The 11,198-nt window shown below is 39.9% G+C and overlaps 1 protein-coding gene across 1 annotated transcript in view; it reads right to left on the bottom strand.

Moving 5' to 3' along the window:
* Positions 1 to 3,023, bottom strand: part of arhgdig (Rho GDP dissociation inhibitor (GDI) gamma) — a 31,233-nt gene extending 28,210 nt beyond the window's left edge. Inside the window, exon 1 of the mRNA XM_078270435.1 lies at positions 2,971 to 3,023. Coding sequence (XP_078126561.1) covers positions 2,971 to 2,986 — 16 coding nt within the window. The 5' untranslated portion in view covers positions 2,987 to 3,023. The remainder of the gene's footprint in view (positions 1 to 2,970) is intronic.
* Positions 3,024 to 11,198: the final 8,175 nt, after the last annotated feature.

Genomic DNA, 11,198 nt, shown 5'->3' with positions numbered 1-11,198 from the left:
TCTTACCCCCGCCACCCCTTCATCTTCTTCTTTATCTCCCTCTGTCTTTTAGTGACCACACCCTGTCAGCCGTATGCCTCCTACTCTCATCTTTTTTACATTCAATCTTTTTCTCCTTCATCAATTCGTCTTTTTTCCTCTCTTTCCTCAAGTTGTTTGCGTTCTCCTCCGAGGCTGTAGAATACAGAAGGGGTTGCTTCTCCCACTTGACAATCAGACACCTTTGCTTCCCCCCCCCCCCCCACACACACACACACACCTCGTTAATCTGCCATTCAAAGGTTGTGCAGCTGACATGTAGCATGCTATGTGAGACAACTTCTCTCTTTTCTGTCCTTCATTCTCTCAGACTCCTCAAACCTAAGCATGACATTATTTTACACCCACATATATACATTTACTGTCATAACATGCAGAAATGGGGATATGGTTGGTAGTTGATTCAATATTTTGTCAAAAACTGTAAAATCAAGTGGGATTTGAACACAATTCCTCCCAAAATTCCAGTATTTGACTTAAATAACGGTTTCCGACAAATTCCACATATATATCAACTGTAAGCTGACCTAGATTTGCTTTATCACATTACGATTACTGTTTAAAGTCAAGAAACAGACTGACATTAGTGAAATGGGCCAGTTTGATAAATGAGGGATGTCCGCTCGTGTGGTTGGAAACAAAATGAAAATTAGCAAGGGAGGAAGGGAGAGTGAGCAGAGATAAAAAAAAAAAAAAGAAATTAATAAAAAAAACAGAGGAAGAGGAGAGACAGAGCCTAGGCTGTGTCTTGATACAGACTCAATTTGGAGTTGAGCTCATATTGGAGCAGAGATTGGATGTTTTTTGGTTCAAACTATAGAGCTAGACCAATATATCTGGGTCAAAATAGGTCTTTCATTGAATAACAGATCGTGGGTTACTGCTGATCATATACATGTTTTAGATTCTGTTCTATAGTCTCTTTAGGTTTCTTGAGAAAACTACTTTTTATAATTAACATGAAAAAAACTGGAAGAAGTTAAAGATTATGAATATTTACATATCATCATTTATAATAAACGGGTTCAAATATTGACCCCGGTGGCATCATATCAAGCATCTATCAGGTGTATTTTACAAGAGGAAATGGAAATATACAATTTAGGGGATTTCATTTGCATACTTCTAGTATGTGTGCTTGAACAACTAATATCCTATTACATTTTGCATACACTGGGACATCCCAGCTGCCTACAGTAATAGTCTTAATAATAGACAGTGATCATTGAACAGCATACATGCAGTAAGCTGAAAGTTTAAAGGCCGACCCTGAGCAAGTGTCTAAAATATAAGAATAATCTGCACAGAAACTGAATCTATTTGCAAATAGATAGAGATTATTCTAAAGAGATTTCAGAGATAATTTCATAAATAATAGAAGTAGTAATAGTAATAGTTTCACAATGTATAAAAAGTACACGTCATGTGGTTTCCTGAACTAAAATCACAAAATGCTGAGGTAAAATAATCTCCCCTCAAACTGGAAAAAAATCTTAAGCCTCATTTTACAAATCCATCGTTTTAAAATGGTTAACGACAGTAAAAACTGATTTAATATTGTCACCTTGCCCTACCAATCACCCCTGTCAGTGTCAGCAGAGGGTCTTTCTCCTCTCTGTCCTAAAGCAAGTGGTGCTATAAACCCATTACATTGATATCGCTTTATGGAAATATAAATCAGCAGCAGCAGTGGGCCCCGGTGGAATGAGTGGCATAAATAAAACCTGAACAAGAATAGTGTCATAAAGAGTGTCTCCTTTACTGTACAGTACATACCCACGTGTTTTACTCAAACAGGAAACACCTGATAACATGCTGTGCAGGCAGCGGCCGAGGACCTGCTGTGCTCAGGTGTTATCTTTATAACATTAAGTCAATAGCTCAACCTTCAACTGAACCAGTCCATCACTTATCTGTTTAGGCAAATACAGAAACACTACTTTGAAAAGATATAGCTGGTTATGAAACCAGTGCATACAAAGACTTAACTATTAAATATAAATAAATGCAGCTCAACATAAAGAAATAGCTCGACATCTTGGGAGATGTGTTTATTGGTGTCTTGCCGAGCTAGCCTGGCTCTGTCAAACTGCATCAATATCAACCTTCGAGCACCTTTAAAGCTCACTATTGGTGGTGAAGACTGGTGAAGAGGGCTAGCTCTGTTCTGGTCTGCCCTCTGGACACCATAGAGAAGGTGGGGGAGAGGAGGATGTTAGCTAGGCTGGCATCAATCATGGGCAACACCTCTCACCCCCCTACTTGAGACTGTGAGTTCCCTGATCAGCTCCTTCAGCAGCAGAATGCTGCACCCTCAGTGCAAGGAGTGCTACCGCAGGTCCTTCATTCCAGCAGCAGTCAGACTCTTTAATGCAACATCATAATGTAGCACTGCTAGCTGTTTCTGCAATATTCTGCACTATGCATATTTATTTATTTATTTATCTCTTAGTTACCTCCAACTGTGCAATATTTCATTTCTATTCATCTGTATATCTGTGTTTATATACTGTCTGTTTATATAAGGGTGTTTATTGTGTAAATATGTTTGTTTTATTACTATTATTATTATTATTATTATTATAACTAATTATATTTTTCTATTTCTATACTATGTATATTCTTTCTCCTATGTCTACTTCATGTGTATTTGTGTTATTCTGATGTGTGTACATTTTTTTCTTTTGAGCTGCTGTAGCACAGGAATTTCCCCAGTGTGGGATTAATAAAGTCTATCTTATTAATAAAGTTATCTTAAAGGTGCTCTAAGCGGTGTCACGTGTTTTTGAGGCTACAACATTTTTTGCACATACAGCAAACATCTCCTCACTATCTGCTAGCTACCTGTCCCCTGAACACACTGTAAAAAAAACGCGGTGTCTTTAGACAGCCCAGGGTCTACAAACGGCAACAATAACAAACTGTACCAACCTGCACCACGAAGCATACACAAACAGTGTTCCAGCGGAGTTGGGGGTGGGGGTTGTGGGGTTAGTGTGCGGAAGCAAGGAAGGGAGGGGGAGGGGAAGGGATGAGGAGGAGGGAGGGGCGAGCTAGTCTCGTTTTGTTTGAAAATACTTTGAACGTCAACAAGAAGTAACGTCACCCAACGTCGCTTAGAGCACCTTTAATTAACATGTTATTTCTGGTTTGTTTCACTTGCACAAAAAGCAATGTGTAAAACCAACAAGTTGTGGCAAATAGTGCTAGTTATGTCTCTCGCTGTTTATAAACTCAGGGTCAACAGTTATTTTCAAGAAAAGGTCTCCTGTCGTTGTTTTGCTACTACTACTGCTGTTTACCGGTACTGTTTTAATTTATTTATCTATCTGTCATATATACAGTATTTTATACTACATCGAGAGAAGCCATGCAAAAAAGTCTAAATGTCTAAATGTATAATAACAAGAAAAGATTTGGATTCTGATGAAGTGCACGGGTGCTGCTGACGGCCGAGGAAAAACAATTATCATACAGTAACACACCTCAAATTGAATTCAGGGAATGATATCACATGGATTTGCAAGTGTAATCTGCATTGATTTGGCAAGTTATTCCATTAAGCTGTGGGTACATGAGTTCTGGTAATTGCTTTCTCTCACACACACACACACACACACACAGGTTTGTGGCACTATCTTTGTGGGGACCCGTCATTGACATAATGCATTCCCTAGCTCCTTACCGTAACCTTAACCATCACAACTAAATGCCTAACCTTAACCCTTACCCTAATTATATAATTAGTTATAATAAACCATAACCTAATTCTATCCCTAATCCTACAACCAAGTCTTAACCCTCAAACAGCCCTTTAAACTTGTGGGGTCCAGCATTTTGGCCCCACAAAACTGTCGGGACCCCACAAGTATACTGGACTCCCGGTTTTTGGACCCCACAAATATAGTTAAACAAGCCCAAACACACACACACACACACACACACACACACACACAGTATGTAAGCTATACACTTGGGTTTTCAGACGGACGCATATTGGTTGGGGAGCATTTATCTCTGCTTATTGTGGAAGGAATAACATGACTAATTTGGGGCCCATTCAACCATAACCACCTAATTTAGTCAGACTGAGAATGACTGAATGAATAACCCAGACGCTAATTCTCTGAGGGAATGAATAATAAAATGTGGTAGAGGAAGTCGCCAGGCAACGATGAATGAATAAATACAAAGGTGTTTGTCAAGGAATGATTGAAGAAGCATTGAGGTAATCAAGGGTGGTAATCAAGTTTGTCAGGGGATGAAGGAATGAGTAAGAGGCTTTCTTTGTCAGGTGATGAGTGAGTATCGTTGTACGACTCAATTTATCAAAGGCAGAGGAGGCGTTTCAGAGGGTAGTATTGGCAATAATGGGACACAAAACCAGACTATATCGTGATAAACTATGCACATTGTGCAACTACACACACACATACAGAAAGTCACGCGCAATGCAAACATTGTTTTGTTTGTATTGGTTTGTTTTTGGCCATGCTACTGTAGCAGAGTGGCTCTAGGGAAGTGTGACACTCATTTGGTTCACCACTTTGGTCCAGACTGAAATATCTCAACATCTACTAGAGGGATTGCCATTAAACATTATACAGACATTCATGATTACTAGAGGATGAATCCCACTGACTTTGGTGTTCCATTAACTTTTCATCTAGTGATACTTTGGGGTCAAATTTTTAAATTTGTATGACCAAATACCGACAAAACTAACGTCATTACCATCAGCCTCAGCTTTGCGTTTAGTGCTAATAAGCAAATGTTAGCATGCTAACATGCTAAACTAAGTTGGTGAACATAGTGAACAGTACACCTGCTTTTAGCTTTTAGCATGGGCATGTTAGCATGCTGACGTTAGCTTTTAGCTCAAAGCACCACTGTGTCTATGTACAGCCTCAGAGCAGCTAGCATGGCTGCAGAGTCTTGTGCTTGTTTTCCATTGCACGTTGTATTTACTCACGTTACACAAGGCCATTCAATTAGATAACATAGTCAGATACAGTATACTATTAAGGAACCATTTAGTCTATACGATGTCAGAAAATACTCATCGCAACATCCAAAAGCTCAAGGTGAGGTCTTTAGATTGCTTGTTTATTTAAAAGGTCCAAAACCCAAATATACATTTAAATTATAGTGATACAAATCAGAGAAAAACACCAAAGTCTCACCTTTGAGAAGCTGGAAATAGCAAATAGTCTGGATTACTGTACTACATCACACAGATACGGTATAATATCATGTACGATACAGAAGTCACTTATTTCCTGCATGAGTTACAGATTGTAATATTTGTCTTGATGGCACACAAACAACAGCTTTAGGAAGAACGTAAGGTTCAAGGAACTAGTGCAGAATTTTAAACTGTTGCCAAGAAACAAACACACAGTAGGCCTATTTCTTGATTTTGATGAAGCTTTAGTGATTTTTTTTAAAGTAATAAATCTGCTCCAGAGATTTTGTGCTGCATGTTACTCTTTTTGCACGAATAACAAAAGCACCAAATACAATCATCTTTTACTAAAAAAAACCACGAGTCATGGTTCTAAAAATGGCCGCTGTATATTTTATTTGTTCAGTATTATGAGTTATAAATGTATTTATATTGTATTATTTTACCTTTTCAGATGAGGGTGAGAAACTCTTCACAGATGACGCTGGAGGCAAAGATCTCGTCTCCAAGCTCAGTTGTCACACTGAGAGAAGGTGACTGCAGGCCCTCCCCTCTCTGGCCTCAGGTCACACGTCTAGGGAGTCTTCATTGCTGCAAAAACACGCTGGAAAGGACTTTTTTCTTCAGTTCATTTTGTTCTTACTGCTCAATTACAATACATGGTTTTCAGCAGGAAACCGATGGAGTGCCTACTCCAGGTAGGAAATGAGTCAAATACCTTGGGGTCTTGTTCGCGAGTGAGGGGACAATGGAGCGGGAGATTGGTCGGAGAATCGGCGCAGCGGAGGCGATATTACATTCAATTTATCGCACCGTTGTGTAGAAAAGAGAGCTGAGCCAGAAGGCAAAGCTCTCGATCTACCGGTCAATTTTCGTTCCTACCCTCACCTATGGTCATGAAGGCTGGGTCATGACCGAAAGAACGAGATCCAGGGTACAAGCGGCCAAAATGGGTTCCTCAGGAGGGTGGCTGGCGTCTCCCTTAGAGATAGAGATCATCCGTGAGGAACTCTGAGTAGAGCCGCTGCTCCTTTGCGTCGAAAGGAGCCACTTAAGGTGGTTTGGGCATCTGGTAAGGATGCCCCCTGGGCGCCTCCCTAGGGAGGTGTTCCAGGCACGTCCAGCTGGGAGGAGGCCTCGGGAAGACCCAGGACTAGGTGAAGAGATTATATCTCCAATCTGGCCTGGGAACGCCTCAGGATCCCCCAGTCAGAGCTGGTTAATATGGCTCGGGAAAGGGAAGTCTGGGGTCCCCTGCTGGAGCTACTCCCCCCGTGACCCGGTACCGGATAAGCGGCCGAAGATGGATGGATGCTCAATTACAAGCAAAACAAATCTTTCAGACAAAAGTCACAAAAACTCCCACCTCTGTCTACTGGATAAACTCAGCTGAGTGGACACAGTTATTATACATAAGTTCTCACAGGTTCAACCTCCAAAACTGCCCAGGATGTTGAATCAACACATCTCTCAAACTGTTTCTTAACCCAAAGCTGAATATTAAAATAGAGATTTTTTTGCAGGGCTAATAAACTGGGAGACATAAACTGGTAGACATACATGTCAGGGAACACATTCCAAGATGGCAGCACTGTGTGCGTCCTGTGTTTGACTCTATGTTTTGTCTTGTCAGACATGTTAAATGTATGTGTTTTTAACTAAATCACTCAAGCGCAAAGGACTAACTCGCGCTTTTTTCTTTTTCCTTTGATGGAACTCATTACAAAAATGGACTTTTAGCAGCGTAGCCTGCGCATTGTTTGAAGTGGTGCCTACCTGCTGCGTTTCCTGCATTTGCCAAACTTGGGGAAATCACATGCTTCGTTGTCATCAATAGCTCATCGCTACTCTCTCCCGGAAGCCTGTCTTAGCTTTGCTTATTGAACGGATTGGAGGAGTTTGCTGGACGTCGGCTTGTGGAGGGGATCAACATTGAGGTCGGTGGTGCTTTCTCGCCTTTAATCAGCGGCGTGTGCTCCTTGTCTCTGGCCCCTACCCTCGATATTAATCCACGGAGGTGCTGCTTTCGAACCGAAATCCTTGAGCTCGATTGCTGGTTGTTTGTGTGTTTCCCCGCATTGCTGGCAATATGAGAGCGGCGCTGCTAATATGGGCAGATTTCTGCATGTTCGATCCAAGCATCAGGCCAGACTGTGCTGAAGGTAAAAATGTGTGTAACTTTAACGTTTTCCCCTGAATCGTCCATCAAAACACACGCACTGATCCATCATTTCAAGTGATTCCTATTGCATCTCCCACTAAAAACTTAAAGCAGCGATGTCTGATAATGTTGATGCTTTTGATGGCTGGTAATATAAATCCAAATCCTGGTGCAGTGGGAAATTGTCTTTCAACCCCGCTGGAATTTTCAGTTAGGTCTGGCCTTGGTGTCCTACATTTAAATGTTCGTAGTTTAATGCCTAAGTTAGACCAAGTAAAAATCTGGGCCAAGACGACCAAAACTGACATTTTGGTCTTGTCTGAGACCTGGCTCAGAAAATCTATTACAGATAATGATATTGCAATAGAGGGATACAATGTTTTTCGTTCTGATCGGAATAGTAAGGGAGGAGGTGTTGCAGTTTATATAAAATCAAAATTTCATGCAACTGTTATAAAGTCATTGTCCATCCCAAAACAGTTTGAGTTATTAGCCATTGATTTACACTATGGAAATGATTGTCATCTGAATATTGTTGGCTGCTATAGACCACCCTCAGCTGTTAATGACCTCACCTCACTGTCATCAGTGTTAGCTGAGCTACAAGTAAAAGAACTCTTACTGCTGGGTGATTTAAACTGGGATTGGTTGTCACCAGTGTCAAACCAGTTTAAAGAATATTGTGATTCAGTGAACTTAACTCAAATCATAGACACACCTACAAGACCTAATCTTAAGAACCCAAGCAAATCCACTCTTATTGATGTCATTCTAACAAATAAACCCCATAAATTCACCCACATAGGAATTTTTCCAGATGACGTCAGTGATCACTGTGCTGTAGCAGCTATACGAAATTGTAAGATTCCAAAAGTAAAACCTAGAATTATTAAAAAAAAGGAGTTTTAAGAACTTTGATATTCAAGGTTTTTTGCATGATGTGTCTGCATGTGACTGGGATAAATTGGTTTTAATATCTGATGTGAATTCTGCATGGCAGTATTTCCATACAATATTTTTCAAAGGTGATAAATGCACCAATTAAGAAATTTAGAGTGAAGGGCCGTGATAAATCTTGGTTCACCGAGGAATTGTCTAAACTTTTTCATGAAAGGAACTCAGCCTGAGCCAGAGCTAGAAAAACTGGCCAAGATAAGGACAGGGTGGTTTTTAGAGATCTGAAAAATAAATGCACAGCCCTAGTTCGCAAGGCAAAATCTGAATTTTATCTTAATGAAACAACAAGAAATTTAAATAACCCAACTAAGTTTTGGAAAACCATTAAGTCATTGTCCCCTACTCAATCATCTAGTGGTTTCCCGAACCAATCTTCGGGTCTTAATGACCCTGAAAAAATTGGATACTCATAAATCTGCAGGGCCTGATGAGATTGAAGGTATATTTTTAAAATCTGCAGCAGAAATCATTGCTGACCCTTTGACATGTATTTTAAATTTATCTCTGGAACAGAATATTGTTCCTGAAGATTGGAAATCTGCTCTGGTTCTACCAATGCTGAAAGGTGGTGACCCTTCTAATTTGGATAATTACCATCCAATATCTAAATTATCAGTGATAGCTAAGATTTTGGAATCTATCGTCAGTGAGCAATTAAAACAGTTTCTGGTTAATAATAATATTCTGTCTGTCTTTCAATTTGGCTTTAGAAAAAAATCATAGTACTGCCACCGCCACTATGAAAGTACTTAATGATATAATTAGTGCTTTAGATGATCGTAAATCATGTGCTGCGTTATTTATTGATTTAACAAAAGCCTTTGATACAGTCAATCATGTTATCTTATTATCACAGTTGGCTTGCATTGGCCTCTCTGATGCTGCTATTGGTTGGGTCAGTAGCTATTTAAATAACAGATGTCAACGTGTACTTCTAAATGACTACATGTCTGAGAAACTTACTGTTACCTCTGGTGTGCCACAGGGCTCTATTTTGGGGCCCTTGCTTTTTACAATATATATTAATAACCTCAGTGAAAATGTTATGAATGTCAATATACACATGTATGCTGATGATACCATTATCTACTGTTCTGCAAAATCACCTGCTGAGACAATTTTAAAGCTTCAAAAAGCATTTGAAAATATTCAGCTCAATTTACATGCATTAAAGCTAGTTCTTAATGATAAGAAAACTAAATATATGTTTTTTAACAGAACCCGTAAGCATGGACCTTTCCTGCCTCATCTCCACACATTACAGGGCAGGCCAATAGAACTAGTTCCCTCGTACAAATACCTGGGATTTATATTGGAGAAAGACATGTCTTTTAAATTGCATATTGAGCAGTTAATCACTAAATCGAAATTAAAGTTGGGCTTTTATTTCAGAAACAGTTCCTGCTTCACACCGAAAGTCAAGAAAAAGTTGGTTGAATCTACCTTCTTGTCAATTTTAGACTATGGAGATGTGTTTTACAGACACTCCACAACGTCCCTGTTGAAATCTTTGGATTCTGTGTATCATTTAGCACTGAGATTTATAATGTAATGAGTTACAAAATCAGCTAAAATTGCAGGTTTTTATTTCACATACTGAATTCAAGTCCTGCCTACATCAAATAAATATATCAATAAGTTTGCGCTTGTTTCAAAATGTGATTTTCTGTTTTTATTTCTTATTTATTGTTGCTGTCCATCCTTGTCTGTCTGTTGTTTGTTGTATGTTAAAGTGTATTTTTATGTGCTGCCTTCTTGGCCAGGGCTCACTTGTAAAAGAGATTTTAATCTCAATGTGATTTTTCCCTGGTAAAATAAAGGTTAAATAAAATAAAATAAGCATACACAGATACAGTGTTTATAAAGGCCCTGACACACCAACCCGATTATCAGCCGTCGGAAAGTCTGGCGAGGTCAGTAACTCGAGTCTGTTCGGTGTGTTCCGTGCCATCGTCAGTCGGATGAGCTGTCGGCCTTCATTTGGGCCGATTTGACTTGTTGAATCGGAAGGCGGGCAGTCGGACTCAATGAACAATCTGATTGGTGGAGTGCTAACCCGGAAATGACGAGCGTAACTAGAGTCTCTCAAAATCTGACAAAAATCTGAAATGAACTGTATGGCCTATTTCTTGCTTAAAATGTTTTCAGAAACATGTTTCGATGAACTATTTTCGTAAAATATGAGCTCGTATTCCGAAAGAGCCGCCATGATGGTCTGGCTTTGAAATTCCGGAGAAGCCAGACCTACGTGACGCGTTCATCCAATCAACTGCTGGTTTTCATTTTTTGGGCGACAATACAGATTAGCGCCACCTGCTGTTATGGAGACGTATCACGTCTCGCGCAGAACGTACGCTCACTCAAGTCGGCGTCGCTTCAGTGTGTTCCGAGGCACTTTGACCAACTCGGAGAGGCAGTCAGTCCGACTGCCTTTTCTGCCGAAGGACGGCCGTCGGGTGGGTGTGTCAGAGCCTTACCAGAGATCGTCAACAGGGGGTCCGGGACCCCAAGAGGGTCCTCAGAGTTACTACTGGGGGGCCGCCAAATTACGGTATAATAATTTGTATGTTTTGTCAAAAAACGTAAATGTCTTAACATGAATCCAACATATTATTAGCAAATATAAATCAGGCTATTGGTGAAAGAAGAAAAAAAATTGATAATAGGCTTACTGGCCTACAGGTAAGGTAGTCTCTTAGGTAGCCATCCACAGATGCAGTTAATCATGCAAATTATCTAAGCCGATTAAAATGAAGGTAAAATATTGATGCTGGTATTTTCTTTCAACATTACATATTTCCTTTTTGGTAAATATGATAACATTGTTTTCATCCTCTGTGACCCTGGTATTTATAA

The sequence above is a fragment of the Sander vitreus genome, chromosome 15 (genome assembly GCF_031162955.1).
Source record: "Sander vitreus isolate 19-12246 chromosome 15, sanVit1, whole genome shotgun sequence".
NCBI classification, from domain to species: domain Eukaryota; kingdom Metazoa; phylum Chordata; class Actinopteri; order Perciformes; family Percidae; genus Sander; species Sander vitreus.
This window is presented reverse-complemented; position numbering and strand designations above follow the sequence as displayed.